The 18,512-nt window shown below is 39.7% G+C and overlaps 1 protein-coding gene across 2 annotated transcripts in view; it reads left to right on the top strand.

Moving 5' to 3' along the window:
* The window catches only part of LOC125438237 (phospholysine phosphohistidine inorganic pyrophosphate phosphatase), a 156,346-nt gene that overhangs the window by 50,490 nt on the left and 87,344 nt on the right, over positions 1–18,512 (top strand). The window contains exon 6 of one of the 2 annotated variants that reach the window (XM_048506514.1): positions 5,303–5,394. The exons of the other annotated variant lie outside the window; for it this stretch is intronic. Within the exon in view, the coding sequence (XP_048362471.1) occupies positions 5,303–5,394 (92 nt within the window). The remainder of the gene's footprint in view (positions 1–5,302; positions 5,395–18,512) is intronic. 2 annotated transcript variants of the gene reach the window in all.

Genomic DNA, 18,512 nt, shown 5'->3' with positions numbered 1-18,512 from the left:
ACAACCATCCATGTACTGCTCAAAAAGAGCTTCCTCACTGCATTCCAAAGGCTGGGTCAACTAGGAGTCATCGTGGACACAGCTCACAGCTCACTGTTCTTGCTTGACTCCAAGGCCAGAACATTGTTCAGATGACCTCATCAGTCATTCAGAGCAAGAGATCACCACTCATGCAGATGACCAAGTTCATGGGCACTCTCATATCAATCACAGACTGCTTACAGTGGACACATCTACATGCCAGAGCACTGCAGACTTTCCTTCTACTGTATCAAATGGACATCATGCTCCACAGGGACAAATCCTAGTTGCACTAGAGATCAAGAAAACCCTCAAGTGGTGGAGTCATCTACCCACCCTCTTGGAAGGAAAAATCCTTCATGTCCAGTCCCAGATTCAGATATTTACTGATGCACGTCTGTACGAATGGGGAGAAGCAATAAGCAATCAACATGCCCAGGGTCGCTGGTCACCCACAGAGACAAAACTCCCCATAAACCATCTGGAAATCTGAACCATCTTCAAAGCTCTGCAGCACTTCAAAACACAAATACAGCTCCATCGCCTTTTAATCCGAACCAACAATATATTGGGAGAATCGAGATCCTCATGAAAATCCTGACATGGGTGGAATCCAACCTGAGTTCCAAGATGCAGAACATATCAATGGTTCCCTCAATATCACCACAGGCTGGCTGAGCAGACAGGAGATTGGGAGCCAGAAAAACTGCTCACCCAGGAGGGAGTGCCTCCTCATGTGTAAACAGAAATGCGAGGAGAACCCATTGCAAGCCCACTGCACAGAGAAGAGGTAAGCCTTCCATGCATAATGGGCCCCAGTCTGGCACTCTAGCCAGTACGTTTCACTCCACCCAGCACATTTGAAAACATGAGGGATAAACTGGTCATCACAAACCACTGCTGTGCGCACTGGAATTGTATAGCAATAATTTTATCAAGAAAATAGCCATCTGTATGTGTGTTTAAAATGTGTCAGGGCTCTTATTTCAGTCTTCATTATAATGTTGTTGAGAGCGGCTGATCTTTTGCACAACGCACAATGCACTCTGACTTTTTGATAAGGATTTCTGTTATTTCTAATTATTTCTCCACACTAATTGAACAAACAAGAGCTGAGTTTTCTGTGTAAAAATGTGAACACAAGCAGCAGATCTTTTAATTTTGGCCTTCACCAGGTATGTGACCTTTCAGTTTTATCTTTCTCTCTCCCTCTATTTCTTACTATATTGCAGTCAGAGAGGAAGTTAAACCTAGGTTTGACAGGTAGAGTTTTTTTTATTTCCCTTGACACGGCACCTCTTGACCTCTATCTTCTTGCCAATGATTTTTTAAATCCTAAATGATTTGGGAATAATTGCTCCTCCTTTAGTGATTATTGCCCTTCACCGATAGTAAATCTGTGAAATCCCAGGGGACCGGAGTACATTTTTGTATGCGTATGCTACAAGCTGGCCTGGATAGGCACTGCTGCTCATGTGCAGCGGCACTTTCAACACAGATAGTTTTCTTGTATGAAAACTTCTGTATAGGCACAGTACAGTATTTTTCTAGAAACGCGCATCCTTGTTAATTGCACAAAGAGAATAAAACCTTTGGAAGTTTCACATTTTGCAAAGAACTTAGAGGTTAATAAATCGTAGATTAAATGCAAAATATGTTTCCAAATAACAAACGCCCTAGTGGACTTCTGCTCTGGTGGACTTCTGCTCTGATTCTGCAAGAGTAAACTATCGAGTTCAGTAGCTCACAATTGGGACTTCTGAAAGTTTCATTGTCTGAACTTTTATGTTGGCCAACAGTATCTAAATACTCACATGGTGTCTCCTGTTTTCTGTTTATGCTGCTGAATTATACAATTTTCTGTGAAATTGCAGTAATATCAGTGGTGAAGGATATTGATTGTGGGTTGCTTCTTGCTCCCTGCCTACTCGTGGAATTTCTGTTACCATTTCATTGCCCTGAGCCTCTTTGGAAGAAAATATTATTTAAAAAGGATGTGTGATAAGTAAAGAAGAATGTAAGGGAAATCCCCTATCTAGAATTAGGATTGCAGATGCACATCTACATTAGGATGCTCATCCAACACCACTGAATTTGTTGGATACATGAGTCAGTGCAAATGCATACTCACATTTGGGGCAGCTCCCAGTAGAATTAACTGTTGTAATGCATCAGTGAGTACAATGACAGGTTTAAAAATGTATGCCTGAATGTTCTTGATTTCACAGTAGCAAGTTATTTAGTGCCTCTCTGGTTTTCTTATGCTGGGGCATTTTAAAACCATAAAGGTGTGCCCAAATCCCATTTTGTAATATTGAAATGCAGGCACTGAGAAATCCTATGCATGTCGAGACAGTTATTGCATTTTAAATTCAGATGGCAGGGGGGAGCTGTTGCTGCTGCTTTATGTAGGACCAGACCCCTCTGGATTTGATCCTGACACCTAAAAATCTGAAATGTTTTCCTAACCTGATTACAATGTTATGTTCATAAGAGCCAATTCCTTGATAAACTAGTCCTTAATCAGCCATACCTGCTACTGGGATGCTATTCTGCTCCGATCTCTTTTGGTATAATTAAGTTATAAGGAGACTTGGGAAAGACACATCAGTTTCAAGTGGTGCCACGGCACATGGAACAGCTACCACCACTAGGTGGACAGTGCATAAAATCATTGGGTAGAGATACAACATAATGAGATCAGGACTGGGGAAAGTTCATCTATGTTTTTTTTTTCTTTCAGACCCCCTGTTCTTAGACTAAGGTCTTGAACAATAAAACCATAATAAGACCCTGCCTTCAACTCTTCCCTGCAGCCTCTAAGAAATGAGGGGCAAAATAAGTACGAGGGTCAGAGTTCATTTGTGTAGTGTTGTAAAGACCTTTGTATTGTCACCAAATCTGATGGTACATATGATAGTGTGACATACATCCTTTGTGTCTTTCATACAAGCTGTTGCAGTAATAGTATCCCATATTCTACTGTATCTATACTTATTTCTTTTTGTTTATTTAAAACATTTATTAGTCACCTTTCTACCTTACAGAAACTCAAACTGGCTTACAATATAAATGGCAATAAAGCACAGTAATATACATAAAACCACTAATTTAGAAACTATAATTTACTGCTGTTTAGTTTAGTTGTATTAGTTTTATTTTCCATTCTCCCCACAAGTGGTCTCAGAGCGGCTAACAATCATAAAAATAATAAATATAAATACAGTCTATGAATTCTAAAGCATTTAAATTATCTGTTAAAACATGTTACAACAATGCCATTTAAAATCCCTCAGGTGGCTTGAACAGCAGGTCTCCCCTTGGATGGTGTATAGGAGAGAGGGAAATGGGGAAGGAAGGGGAAGGGAAGGAAAAAGAGGAACGAAGGGGAGGGGAGGCCACACAAAAGTGGTAATAGATTCTCTCATAGCAGTCCTCAACTATAGGCCTGGCGGGATAGCTTTATCCTACAGCCAATGCAGAATTGTGACAGGTCTCACAGAGCCCTGGTCTCATTTCACCAGGCTGGGTCCAGGGCAGAAAAAGCCCTGGCCCTAGCTAAGGATCTTTTGGGGCCAGGGATCTCCAACAAACTGTTGTTCATAAAGCATAATGCCCTCTGAGAGGTGTACCAGATGAGGCAGTCCAGCAAGTATGCTGGTCTCAGACCATTTAGGACTTTGAACATCAGAATTAACACCTTGAATCAATCCTGTGGTCCACCTGAAGTCAATGCTGCTCATATAACGCTGGTCTAATATGGGTTCTCCATGTTGTCCCAATAAGGACCCATGCTGCCACATTTTGGACCAGTTGGACCTTCCTGGTTAGAGCCAAGGGCATCCCTGCGTAGAGTAAGTTACAGTAATTGATCCTGGTGGTGGCAGTTGCATGGGTCACTGCTGGTAGACAGAAGAACTAAATTTAGTGGAATGCCATCCTGAATAAAGCCATCTTCAGCTGTCTTCAGCTGGTTAAGAGTGAAGGAGAAAGGTGTACCTTCTCCGGGAGTTTGTTTCATAATTGTGGGGCTGTCACGGAAAAGGCCCTTTCTCATGGAATGAGCTTCGTAGATGAGCTTCTCTGGTCAGTGGGCCTCTTCCTATGATCTTTGTACCCAGGAAGGAACATATGTGAGAATTCCCTCCTTGGGCATATTTTTTTTATAATATTTGAAATACTGTGTATATTTTTATAAACTGCGTTGGGAGTTGATAATTGGGGAAAAAATGCAACAAATAAATGATTTGGAGAGGAGCAGCCAAACCCAAAAGGTGCCGCTGCTGGGGACGGCTGTGCTTTCATGCTTCCAGTGAGCTTTCAGGTGGTGCGGGGAAAAAAACCTCAGCTGCCTGAAAACCCTCCTTAAAGCTGACTGCAGTTATACCATCCCTTTGGGTGATGTAATCTGAGGCACGGGCTTCTGCATCCTGTAGAGGCCAGGTGGAAGCCAACTATAGTTGTCTCTACCCCCTGGAATGCATCCAGCATGCCCCCCCCTTGCACTGACAGGACCGGCTGAAGCACAGGAGCACTGATATAGTGCCCAGCAGCATATTCAGCTGTTCCAGAGGATCATGGTGTCCGCCCTCAAGCGTCCGCCCTCAAGCGTGTCCGCCCTCAAGCGTTTTTGGGAAGGGCAACTCCACTGGAGCAGACCCACACTACACTCGTGAGGTAATTCGTGCAGCCTCCCCCCTCCCCCTGATTGAGCTGTAAAGCTTACTAAAATGTAAATATAAGAATCAGAAAAAATGGTAGATCTTTTGATTTGGTCTTCCAACATATAGAATACCTTTCTATTCATATTTTAATTAGATTTTCACTACAAAAAAGGAAATAATCACAACAACATTGTAATGGGATATTATGAATAGCCTGATGAAAGATTGATTCTAGGCTGATAAAAAGGGGAAGGGGGGAGAGAGCACACAAAATAATAGGGTGAAAATTAACCACTTAGTAGTTGAAAGGGCAGTGAGAATTTTTTGACATGTCAACACATCTTTGAATTGTGTTAAAAATGTTTTGATTCTTATGGCGGTTTTCACATTGTCTGAAAATTTACATCTTGGCTGTGTAGCCTGCCTAGGTGGACTTTGAAATATATTCAAGGTAGTCTGACTTTTAATCAATACGGTGACAATATTATCTTGTTTAATTTGTATGATGGCTGTATTAAACATCAAATAAAGCCATTTATTACGTCAAGGAAGATGAAGTATGACAGGAATCAAATTCACTTGACACCACTTTTGTCTGTATTTCATTGCTGTGGCAGGCCATCATGATTGGGGACGATATTGTGAATGATGTAGGAGGCGCTCAGCAGTGCGGCATGAGAGCTCTCCAAGTACGGACGGGGAAGTACAGGTCAGTGCACATTATATCCACTTTACACCCAATTCGGATATTAATGGCAAAACAGAATGCAAAGGTGAATTGTAATTTTGCTTTCTTAGCCCTTCTTAATGGCATGGTAGGTATATAGTACATGGATTTGTTACCAAAAAGAAATTCACCTGTTTGATGAAATGCAGTCCAAGACTGCTTTTCAAACCAGATATATTGGGGTTAGACACAACTTAAGTTCTGCCATCAAGCTGTGTGCCGTTTTAGGGTGTAATAATCTCTGCAAAGGTTATTTTATTTGAGTATATGCATGAACATAGTAATTGGGAGGTGGATCATGTTTTTAATACTTAAGAGAAAAATGTTTCCTTTATCACATTTTCCTTTGACATAACAACAACAAAATTACTCTTTGTATCTATGGCAATTCAGCTGCCCAATCAGGGACTTCCAGAACGATCAAAAACTTTGGTCTTCCTCAACTTTGTGCAAGATCATCCCCTGCATGGGGTGAGTGGGCAAAGCCCACGTCTTCTTACAAAGTTCAATTTCAACATCAGAAAGCAAGATCAGGAAAGCATCACTAAATACTGAAAATGTTCCATAAGTCTATTTTTGTTGTTGTCAAGATTTTTCCTGCTCCTTGTGATTTTTCCCAGTACCTTTACACACACATCTCTGGCTCTGGCAGGGGAGGCACTTTACAAGAAACATCTTAATTGTGATACCAAGTTTGCCAAATTAGACTTTCATGATTCTTGCTTTGCCTGTTCAGGTGACCCGCATGCTGTTGAGGTATGTAAGTACTGATGGAAGCTTGCAGAGTTCCTAGTCATCATATGTACAATTGTAATTATTGCTTTCTGAGTGGGCATTTTGTTGCATGCTTATCTCCAGCCCTTCACTACCTAGGTAAAGTAAACAAATAATATGTCCTGTACACAGTGGTATAGTCCACAGTCCCCTTTCCCTTTATAAAGTGCCTTCCTGAACCATTCTGTTATAGTATAGCCCTGGTATCATTGTATAAATGTCCTCCTGAACAATTCTGTTTTATATAATTTGTAAATTACAAAATAGAAATGTTGCATACTTTGCACTGTTTGAAAGCCAAGATGCTATATTCCGATCTTTCAGTTCATATTTTAAGGGTGTAACAGCATGCAGAACTTGCTTTTGCCATAAAGATGTGTACTACAGCCTAATGCCCTTAGATGGTGCCATTAGTACATGTACTGCCTCTGGCAGCATTTGCCAAACTACAGCAAACTTCAGTGCTTCATTAGTGGCTTATACAGCACATTAGCTGTCAGCTTTTTCAAATACTTTGCTGGTCAAAAATGTTCCACTTGCTAAAAGCAGGTGAATTTTCTTCTGTCTTTCTTCATAACTCTGTGCCAAAGTTGTTGGAAATGCTTTCTCCCATCTAAAGGAAAAACACATACACACACACACACACACGTGAATGAGCACAGCAAGATTTAATGGAAAAATGAGTGTAAAACAGTGTCCCCATAGGAAAATGAGATTTCTGCATTTCCACTAAGTTTATTACAAGTGTGTGTAAACAATTTTGTTTGTCTTAATGAGGTTATTTTTTAAAAAAAAATCAAGGCTCAATGTATTCTAAAGTATGACTCATGACATTTAGGAACTACTATGAGACTTTTTTTGTTATTGAAGGCATTATTTATCTCTTAGGCTGGAGGTGATGTGATTGTGAAGAGCGTATATTGAGGCTGGAGTAGGGAAAGACAAGTAGTGTACGCAGAAGAGTACGAGTCAGTCTGCCATTTCTAGTGAGACCAGAAAGATTCTTGGGTATGGGCATAGTATTTTAGGAGAGTTTTTTTCAATATAAAGAATAAAAGGAGGGAGTTGCACAGAGAATTACGATCATCTGTATTTCTTTACACAGTAGCACATAAATTAAAATTATGCATTGCTACTATGCTCCGTGGCACCTTATTCTGATTCTTGAAAGGTGTTTCAATAAAGAATCCCTGGGGTTTTTTGTGCCCTGTCGAATATGTTTTGTAGTTTTGATTGTCTTGATTGCTTTATGTAGACATGAGTTGTAAACTACTTTGGAGACCATGCGTTGAACACTGAGGCAGACATTTTTCAAGTCAATAAACATTACACATTGTGGGAGCTCTTGAAAGTTCAGCAACTGTAGCTAGCCCAGAATGCAAGTTTTCAGTTCCTATCTGGAGCTAACAATTTAATCTCAATTCTGTCTTTTCTCTCCTGCACGCCTGTTTGTATCTCAGTCAAATTCAAGCTGGTAGTTTGTGCTCTCTGTCTTACATGACCTGGGTCTAGGAAATTTCAAAGAAGGCCTCCTCCCCTTACATTTCCTTCTGGAATTTCATATCATGAGGAATAATGTTTATTTCACGTGTCATTCATGAGATTTTCCCCCAGCAATATCCCTTCACATGGTGTTTCTGTGCTCGGGGTGTCTGCATCGGTCTGTTAGCACAGTTGGCTTCTACAGAACAGTAAAACAAGAAGCACAGTTTCTTTTCTTAAAAAAAACAACAGACTATGACTTATTTTAAAGGAAGTCTGGTCTTAGCCTTATGTTTTGATCATTAGATTATTTAATTAGATTATGAGGGGTGCATTATTTTCTTCTGTAGCAGCATGTTACCTGATCCAAAGTGTTACTAAGATCCTTCTGATCAATACTTGAATGTGTGTTATTATCACACTACTCAAATGTATAGAGCAAAATAAGGAAACACATACATACCCGCATAACAACATACCCAGAGGTACTTTCTACCATTTCCCCATCAAACCTGAGAAAACTATCAGACATAGTACATGCCATATTGTAGAAATAGTTTTTGGCAAAGCTGAAGGGTCTCCAAATGTTATGATTATGGCTGTTTCTGGATAAATAGCTCTTCCTGCTTGAGATGAGTCTTATTATTAAAATTGTACTCACTGATTGAGATTTTACAAGATATTAAGGTGTTTAAAGTTTAACTGCTATGGCAGCCTGGGGAGAAGAGTCACTGAATTTTGCACTTCAACAGCATGAAATATTCAGAAGTGCTGCATCAAAAAGCATCAGAAAGGAAATTGGCCAGCGCAGTCACTGAAACCCAGACCATCATTGCAGAAAAAGTTTAAGTTTTCCCTTGGCATTCATTCTCCTACATACCAGACAGAAGGCAGTAGTGTGCTCTCTCAGCTTACAACACAGAGCTGTTCTGTGCAGTCGAATGAAATAAGTGTGGTATCCTGTGTTATTCTCACCCTGATTTTGATTTAAGCATTTCCTATCAACCAGGCAAAACGGGTTATAGATTTTTTTTTACAGGATGCATTATTGCTATCAATGAAGGCTCTGTGACATGTGATCAATGAAGCTTGGTTTGTGGGGATTTTGGACTTCATTTCGGGATCCAATTGATAAATAAGTCCATTTATGGTACTAAGGAGGACATAGAACTTGCATTTGTTTTTGAACTATTATTTCTTTTTGTTTTGCAAACACAGAGCCAGTCATTCAGCAGCTCCTGAAAGTAAGAAAGTTTTTCTTTTTAAATCAAAAGTAGCTATAATATTAGTGGGCCAATCAGATTTCTGGGGAATAGTAACAGTACAGTCCTTAGCGGAGTTCTTCACCTCAAAGCCCATTGGCCTCAGCTGACTGAGAAGGGTGTAACTCTGCTTAGATTTGTACTGTAAGGGTCACACTTAGGTATGAACCCAGAGAGCACTGATTAAACTAGATTTAGGTAGTTACAGTGCCTAAACAGTAAAGGCAGGGAAACTAGGGGTCAGTTTTAGCCAATGGGCAATAGGGGCAGTTGTTCTAAGCCCCATGCTGGGCCCCAGACCACCCACAACCCTGTCCCAGACTGTGAGTGGGGTGAAGAAAAAAAAGAACAGGATTCTAGCACCACATGCTTCCATCTTGTCCAAGACTCACAGCCCCATCCATAAGCCAGGCGCCCAACTACGGCACCATGGCTGCACCCAGCCACCGCTCCCAAAGAGGCTTTCCAGCAGCATGGGGAGGGGGGGGTTGTCAAAAAGCCTCCCTGCTGCCAAGAAGCCCCAATGGGCTGCACTGTACTTATGCCAGCCAAAAGGCTAGCTTAAGTGTGGCCTGCCAGCATACTGCCAGCAAAGGCCGGGAAGGAGCCAACTAATGTTGGTCCCAGCTCTGTGGCAGGGCACTAGTGCAGCGTTCAGCACCACGTTCCGGGCCTAGAGGGGGTGGAAGTGACCCCATGCTGACAGGATCACTCCTCCACTGGGGGATGTTCCCCAGGGAGGGCAAATTCACCAGCCCGGCTGGCATGCCGCTCCCTGAAGAGGATCCCTCCCCCTCAGGTCCTGGCCAGGGCTTCAGCGGCCAGCTCAGTATTTGCTTCTTCTGCTTGCTCCATGCGATACTCAGAATCCATCTTCCAGCTCCAACCCATCTAACATGGATCTAAGGTGGGGAGTTGCAGTTCTTCTGGGATTCTATTATTGACTTTTGCCAAGGATACCAGCATCATTAAGACTGCCCTGGGAGAAGTAGTATGTAGCACAGAGATGACAAGGCAGTTTAGGAACTGAACGGGAAGGTCAGACCTAGAATTAAGGTTATTACTTTGATTTCTAGGATGACCTGACCACATGGCTTTGAGATCTGAGAGATTCTGCAAAAAAAAAAGTGATGTTATCCATTGAGATACAGAGTAGACAAGAGAGATGCTGTTGTTTTCACTAGCTGTGTTTTAAGGTCTCAGACTCTTGAGAAATCCATACTCTCATCTATGCCCAATAAGAAACAATATACAATTAAATGCGGGTGTGAGACTCACACACACATGCAACAAGGATTACTATGTGATGGACAGAATTTATTGTTCTTTATTCTTTATTCTTTATTAACCTTTAATAGGCATAGAGAATTTATTGTTAACATATTGTACAACTACATTTGAAGATAATGCCCCAGGAGCTTACTGTAGTTATCCTGATCCAAAAGTTTTGAAATTTGTATAAATTACGAAATAAAAACCAAAAACGGTAATTTGTAGGATAGCAAAGCAACTTTTAAACTGGTTTATTTGTTATAACACATGTGCACATAGTATGCTTATGAAGCAAAGTGTAACTGACTTATCTTAGCAGATAAAAATTCAAGTGTTAAAAGATTTAGAAGTTAACTACAGAGCCCAGGTTATTGTGAACAGAAAGGTCAAAACTAGCTGTGACTGGGCAGTCATGTGTATGGATTTGTATGGCTGTTATGTTCATGTATGAGCCAAACCAGTGAGAGTGTCTGTTTTCTACATGATGAAGGGTATGTGGTTGAAGGGAACCAAAGCCAGCCCACTATGGACATGGGAAAATTGCCATATTAGTACTAGCTGTTAATATAATCCTCATGATGATATTATTTAAACCAGTCTCCTATCAAGGACATCAGGAATATATAATATTTGGGCTTCGTTAATGCTATTGCATTGTTGCATATGGATACTTCCCACTACTTGGGATTCTAATAAACCGCACTGTTATTTCCTATTTGTTGTTGAACTATATCGTTCCCATCTGTGCCCCAAAGATTTTTTTTCTCGCTGGCTGCTTAGTTGGCTGGTGTCATTCCCTATTGTTTAGTTCTATGTAGGCTTGGTAGACTAGACAAATTTGAGAGGCACTTTAGCCCATTCAGGTTGCCTGTCAAGCCAATTCATATATTTTTTCCTTTCCCTACAAATGCATTATTCATGAAGCAATGAGGGTAACTAGAATGAATACATGACAAGAAAGGCATTCTGTGCAGGCCTCTCCAAAGTTCCTCATAGAGTTTCTGTGTACCTCAGCATAATATACTCAGGGCAGAGTGGGAGATAACACCTTCTTCCACTTGGAAGGCACATAATTCATAGCTGACTCTCCCGTTTTTATTCCAAAATTATTTCATTCTTTTTTGTTACAAATTTTAAAACAGGGTAGGACAGCTTGTTTTATGACTATCCATTTTCCTCTGTCTTAAACCTGCCTTCAACCAAATCAGAATAGTTACTGTAGTTAAACATTACAGTGTTTTTGTCTGCTGCCATGGCTTGCGGTGTGACAAATATTTGCTAGTTCATCATTTAGCAGCACTGCTGTATATCACTGCAAACAGCTTCTGAGATTGCTGCCTTCAAGATCCCTGGGGGAGGGGTTGCCAAAATGTGCTTAAGAAGCATTAACATTGGAGACAGCTTTGCAATTGTGGTTTCACTAGAGATTTCCTTCCTTCACTGTGTGGTTCTTCTCTCAGGTTTTGTCCTTCAGGTTTGCATGGTCTATGAGGAAATCTCGCAGTATTTCTTCAACCATATCATGTAGCGTGACAGACTAATAATTTTATAAGGAATAAACAGTGAGGAAACCAAAGCAAATATGTTATATCTTGACAAAGAAATAATTGGCACAAACACAGCTGAATAGTGAATTAATGGTTTCACTCTAGCTCATTGAGATTTTATATGTGATACTTAGTATTCAGGTTCTGTAATTAGTTGATATTGGATTGTTTAAATCTGAATAATATTATTACCTGGGTTTTAATTTGATATTGTTAAAGGTAATGTATTTTAATCTTTGGAAATTTTAATTTGTATTTAATATTTATTATTTACTTGTAGGAATTATATTATTTGTTGTGGCTTTTGAGCTAATGCAATAAAATACGTAATTTATGATGACAAAGAATTATTGAAAAGTAAACCAGAGGCTGCCACCCAAGAGTAATTCTGCACGATGGGATACTGTGATCAAGAATAAATGTTATGATTCCACCACTAGCTGCCTAGTGTCAATAGCCTTTTTCCCATCACTGGTTAGCAAGTCATTCATTAACATTACCCATTCATTCCATAGATATTTGTCATTACAACCACCAAGCAATGTCCCCTGCCACTGCTGCAACCACATATTCAGTTGCAGTTGAAGGTATAGTGAAATGCTAGCAAATAATAGATTCACTGGATACCCACTTGGAGTCTGCAGCTTGTATTGCCTCTAGGATCATTGGTATTATCAGAGTCAGATAATGAGAATCAGTGTGCCGAAACAAAAACTTGGTTCTCCAATCCAGGTTCTCTGAGACCAATGCAGTTGGAGAGGGTGCTATTGCTTTGACCAGAAAAGAGCAGAATGTCAGATTCATAACTTTCATACCAGCCCTTCCCAAGGCCAGAACTTTCATATATTTGCCTGCCAACAGCAAGGACCCTTTGACATTGCATTACCCTATTTCCTCCTGTGACTAAAGAACATTCTCAGATCTGAGCACATACAATCCCAGGTTGATCACTAGCTTAGATTCCAGCCTCACGGGTTCTATCTCATTAGCACTAGAAAATGGTAATTTATGGCCATTTGCTTTAAAATGTTCATACATATTGGGATGCAGGGTGGTGCAGGAAGAGTACTGACCATTTCAGAATCTTCTGAACAACATTAGCTAGAATTTTCTGGGAACTGACTTGGTTATGTTTGAGAGAAATCAGTTCTTGTGATAAACCAGTAATCCAAACCCGGTGACCAGGTTTAATGTAAATATCAGAGATGGATCGTTTTACCCTTTGCCAGATTAAATATGGAAGTGTTTTCTGTCTACCATACTTAGGATCCACAGTTTCAACTCAAGTTCCCAAATCTAGCAACTAACTGGCCAAAGTCAATCAGTCTGAATACAGATAAAGTGGTTGACGGTATCTCCAGGCCCTAAAAAACTGCAAGGTGCAACCCTTGATCTTGTGCTGGTGTTGAGTGTAGAATGGTTACAGTAGTTCTGAGGCATTGTCTTACAGGCTTGAGAAAATAACTCTTTTATAATAGCACCAATTTTTCCTAGCAATTTTAGAAACAATAAAAACTTGTTAAAATAACTTAAATGTACACAAAGATACTTTGGAAGAGGCAGTCTTTGCAATTCCTCACCTTTCAGTTGACCAGAGCTATTACTGTCATAAATCCAACAACTCTTATCTATTGCCAATAAGATTAAGCGTCTGTGACTGGTGGCTTGCCAACCCATAACTTTAGGTTATTCAGAACTGTGTATTTTATTGGCCATAGAAGTCATTGTCATTCAGACTTTTTGCTATCCTTAAGTAGATAAAAGCATCAGAAAAGTCTAGTCCTTGAACAGCTCTTAATGCCCTACTCTGGGCCAGAATATTTCATAGTTCAACAATTCTACGAGATTGCCCTTTAACCTCCACACTATTTCTGTACAATAATCCCTGTTCCTAAAATTAACAATTCCCATTTGTAGTGCAAATTTTACTCAGCTTGAAAGTAGAGTTATACTCTTCTAATTCTACTTAAGTCAATGGGCTTAGATGGTTACAATAACTTGGGTTTGGCATGCACTGTCAACCACATTAATTGCTGTGTTTTCTGCCAGCTACTTTGCATCTCCTCCTGTTAATTACCAGGGGGAAAGTTGAATAAAGATAATAGAAAACATCTGTATGTGACCCTTTGCTCATGCCAGGATTATACCAAATCTCTTCTGAGACAACAGCAGAACTTGCCTGATCAGGACACAGTGTCCTTCTTGTCTCTGGTTTTGTTGTTCCAGCTGTACAGGGTTCTGCATCTGATCAACTTGTGTAAGCAAAAGTCCTTGAGTAAGAAGGTTTGTGACTGATATTCTCATACATCTTGAACCCCTGACAGTTAAATTCTAAACACAGTCTTCAGCGTGTAGCATTTAGCCCTGGCTAGTAGAAATGGAAAGTCATTACAGTCAAGTGAAGTAAGGCTTGGTTGTTTTTCTATGTACTTTTATTTCCTAGTATGTTTCACTGGTTTCCATGAAATACCTAACAATCTGCAGAATATTGCAACCTTGAATATTCCAAACATCTCCCTTCAGCACACTGTTTTGAGTCTTATTTGCACAAATAAGAAATCAGTCCATCAGTTCATAACCTAAAACAGCTAATTTAACCCCAAGATGTTCTGGGATAAAAATGTTATAATGGTACAATTATTTTTGAAATAGTTTAAGAGTATGAAAGGTCTGTTCTTCCATGTACAATGTCCTTTGGGTTTGGACAGAAGTCATCACAAGATTTACATGGACCTTCAAAATATTTTCCATGGCAGATGGGTTTTTCCCATTTGTGGAAAAAGCAACAGGGAGCTAAGGTTCTTAGGATTCGTTTATAGTATTTTCCGCATGTTTTATCTTAGTAACAGTTCTCACCTCTGGTCCATGTCCATGGACTGCATGAAGTCTATACAAGCATCATGTGGATCTGTGTAGATCTGACTTTTATTTCCCCCTTGTCTCCTGTGGAGTTGGAGGTGATCATAGAGCAGAGTGAGATGATAGGAATGGAAGGAAAATGGAAGAGGGTGTTGGTGTCCCTCAGTTTACCATTACTACCTGAAATAAGATCTAACCTTGAAACATATAAGATATTTTTCCTAAAAATATTTTGAGGTTAGAAATTGGTTACATATACCCCCTTAGATAATGTTACCCAGTTTATCTCTTTTTAAGTTTTTAGGACACCATCTAAAATTATCTTCCAGTTCTGATTTTGTAAAAATTCATTGTTTTCTGCTGCGTTCAATCTGGGGACGGGATTTATAAACACACTGTTTTTACCACATGTAGAAGCCTTTCATAGCTTAACCCTGGAAAACAGAAATTTACCAGTTACAGCCAGTTATTGCAACTGAGCTGACTTTAGAAGAGGCAACTTGGATCCAATAGACATTTTCCCCATGTGTTAGGGTTCTTGTGCAAATAGAAATGTGAAAAAACCCATACTAGTCCACTGTGCTAAGTTGAACATAGTGCATCCTGAACTATTTTTCCAATCATGTAAGACATTGTATAAGCAATTTCAGGGCACTAGAAGGAAGAAAAGTGATGTTTCATGAGATCTTGCACAAGCAGAAGTGTGCTTCTCATTTATGTTTCTGCTTCCTCATTACTGGAGCCAAGCTAAAGTATTATTTTTCATTTCTGATGACTGTCACAGCTGCAGCTTCCCTCATTGGCTAGAATAGGTCTGTTAGCATTGCATTGATTGGAAAAATGTCTCCATGTTTTGCCTTCTCTCTCTGGAATTAAAAGACCTAGATATTTAGTGAAATCCGACAGGTGCCAGGTAGAACACACAGGTTCTTGGTAAAACTTGGCCAACCATGAACAATGGCAACCCTAACTAATGTGTCTTGGACAGTCAAAAGCAGTTATTTTGTACCTGGAAATTCTCCAGACCTTTTGAAAAGAATTGTGGTTGAGCAAGTGTAATGAAGCACGTATTGGAGATAGTCTCTGATATAAATTCTGAAGGAGATGAACTCCTGTCTGCCTAGTCACAAATGCTGTACCATTTTGTGAATCTTTTCTTTCTCTTTAGCTATTCACTTAACCTGTAGTCACATATTAAACCCATATATTTAAATTTTGGTTGGATGTCATTCTACTAAAACTAAAAAGCCTTTTATGGATATAAAAGGAGGGATAAAATGTGGTTGATAAATGCTTTGAGAGTTCTTGTGGGTGGGGGAAGCCTCTAGATTCTAATGTCCCAGAAACTGAACAAAATGAATGTAATTTAGGAAAACTACACTCCGAAAACCTACTAAAAATATCAGTTGAGATCAGGTCAGATTCTCCTCTGACAATATATGAGACATGAATAGGCATGGTAGAATTTATTAAATGGAAATTTCACCATATGAAAACTATAGATTTCGTTTGCAATGATGCACAGGAAGGGAAAAATTATTACTGAGTGTTTACAACTGTACAAAAATATTTTTAACCAGAGATTTGATTTGTTGCTTAATGTTTTTTAATTCAAAAATATTTAAGAAGCTATTATTAGCCATGGGTACAGCACTCCAGCTCAAAAGGCCTTAATGTTCAACAAGTAAAAATACATACTTTAAAAAAAATGTTGGAAAACACTTATTGTGACTCTTCTGGTTCTGGACATTCATTTCTACAAAGATATGTAAACAACTTAGATAATGAAGTTGGGATACCATTTGGCTAGACTGTATCAAATGTTACTACTTTATTAAAAAAAATTGACGAAGTGTCTTGTCAAACTTTGCTTGAATTCGTGAATGTGCAAATTACAAAGCTGTTCAACAACAACAACAACAACAAAAACGAGAACTGATCAGGGTGTTACTTTATGGTAAATATGAAAGCTGAGCAGGGGACAGGGGTGAAGAAATAAATTTGTTCAAAATAAAGCATGGAAATTAGGAATTTTTGCAAAATAACACATGAAAATTAGGAATAAATCCAGTGTCATTTGCCAGTAGATTTCTCAGGACAGAATTTGGACCAGGATGTAACTTCTGTAAACTTTCAATGTTTCTATTATGTTTTTGACAGCTTGCAGAGAAGCATTTGTCTCTTGTGCTTTCTGTACCCAGGAAAAAGTAGTATCTACAAATCTAAATTAAACAGGAAAAAGAAAATGAGAAAACCTGAACTAGGATTGTACACAATCCTAAAACATAATTCACTAAGCTTGGAACACCATGGCGACGACTCACTCCTAACCTATCGCCATATGGTCCAAGCTTAGCCTGGCATTCTAAAGAAAAAGCAGGGCCCAGTGGAGCAGTGGCAGCAAGATGCCCAACGCTGGCCCATCAAGTCCCCCACCCACTTTCCCTCACAAAGAAGAAGCAGGGCCCGGCAGGGCAGCAGCAGCAATGCGCCCTCCCAAATAACTCGGCAACAGCCTATCCTTCGCTTCCCCCCTTTGCCTCCTTTTCCGCCTCCACCTATTTATTTGTTTGTTTGTTTGTTTATTAGTTTCTCTCCCCCTCCCCTACTTTCTTCAACCCTCTGTCCCCTGATCAGTTTAAATTTATTTCCTGCTTCAGTTATCCTCCTCCTTCTCCTCTCGTCCCCTCTCAATTTTCCCCTGCAACCATTTATTAATTTGCACTCCCCTTTCCCCCTTCCTCCTTTTTGGAACTATTTGTTTAAGGTCTTATTCCCCTTCATCTTCCCCTCTTTTCCTCCTGAGTTACTTTTCCTCAATCTTCTCTCCTCTGTACCTTCTTCTGAGCCACCCACCCTGCCACATTTTCTTGCAACATTTTTTTCTGAAACTGTCCTCAGTCGAAGCAAAACCAATTTTGCGAGCAACTAATTCAAATGTTCCTTTTCACCCAAATTTCTGTATTTTTGATTGGTTATTTCTAAAGGTCTATCTCAGGGGTCTGCAACCTGTGGCTCTCCAGATGTTCATGAACTACAATTCCCATCAGCCCCTGTCAGCATGGCCATGCTGGCAGGGGCTAATGGGAATTTCAGTTCATGAGAGCCGCAGGTTGCAGACCCCTGGTCTATCTGTAAAAGGAAAGCCAGTCAAACTATTTTATTTACACACAAACATTTTTTTTGTCAATGTATGACAATTCTGAGCACTTTCCCCTCCTCAAACCCTACTGTGGCTTGGCTTCTTCTCCAAATCTCCAGGAATTTCTCAACCTGCAGTTGGCAACCTTATGTGCATATGTGCCCCCATACACACACAAAATATGTCAAATCCTTTTGTTTTGTGAATGTATTATTGAATGTGCTTTGATAATATAAGTTGCTTTGTTGCTTTGTTGCTGAAAGCCTTGATCCCAATGAGTCCTTTTAAAGAAACATTCAGTACTAGACTTGTCAATCTCCAGATGGACAACACAAAGAATTTGCACTAAATATAGGCTCACCTGTAATGCGTCAATCACAACATCGAGGAAAAGTGTGTTATGATTATATATTCATAAATATGAAACTCAAGCAATATGCACCACCGTTCTTTCAGACAAAATTAATTGAGTAATGGAATGCAATTTCAAATGCAGACTTTCAAATGCTATCCAATAACATTCAATTAAGTGATAATAACAAAAAAACACAGAGCGGATATAATCCAACCTCAAATACAGACTTCAAAGGCTTGTGGTTATGCCAAATGGATATTCTTGTAGAAAGTCACATAACATGATTGTTTCAAGTAAAGTTTCAAGCTGGACGGCAAACTGTAAAGCTTTCCTCAAACCAGTTGCACAAGTTGTCCTACTCATGTGACCTCTGCAGTCTGGACCATAGAAAGAAGGACTTGAGAAGA

The sequence above is a fragment of the Sphaerodactylus townsendi genome, linkage group LG08 (genome assembly GCF_021028975.2).
Source record: "Sphaerodactylus townsendi isolate TG3544 linkage group LG08, MPM_Stown_v2.3, whole genome shotgun sequence".
NCBI classification, from domain to species: Eukaryota; Metazoa; Chordata; class Lepidosauria; order Squamata; family Sphaerodactylidae; genus Sphaerodactylus; species Sphaerodactylus townsendi.
The sequence above is the reverse complement of the archived record's forward strand: the minus strand, read 5'-3'. Positions and strand labels throughout refer to the sequence as shown.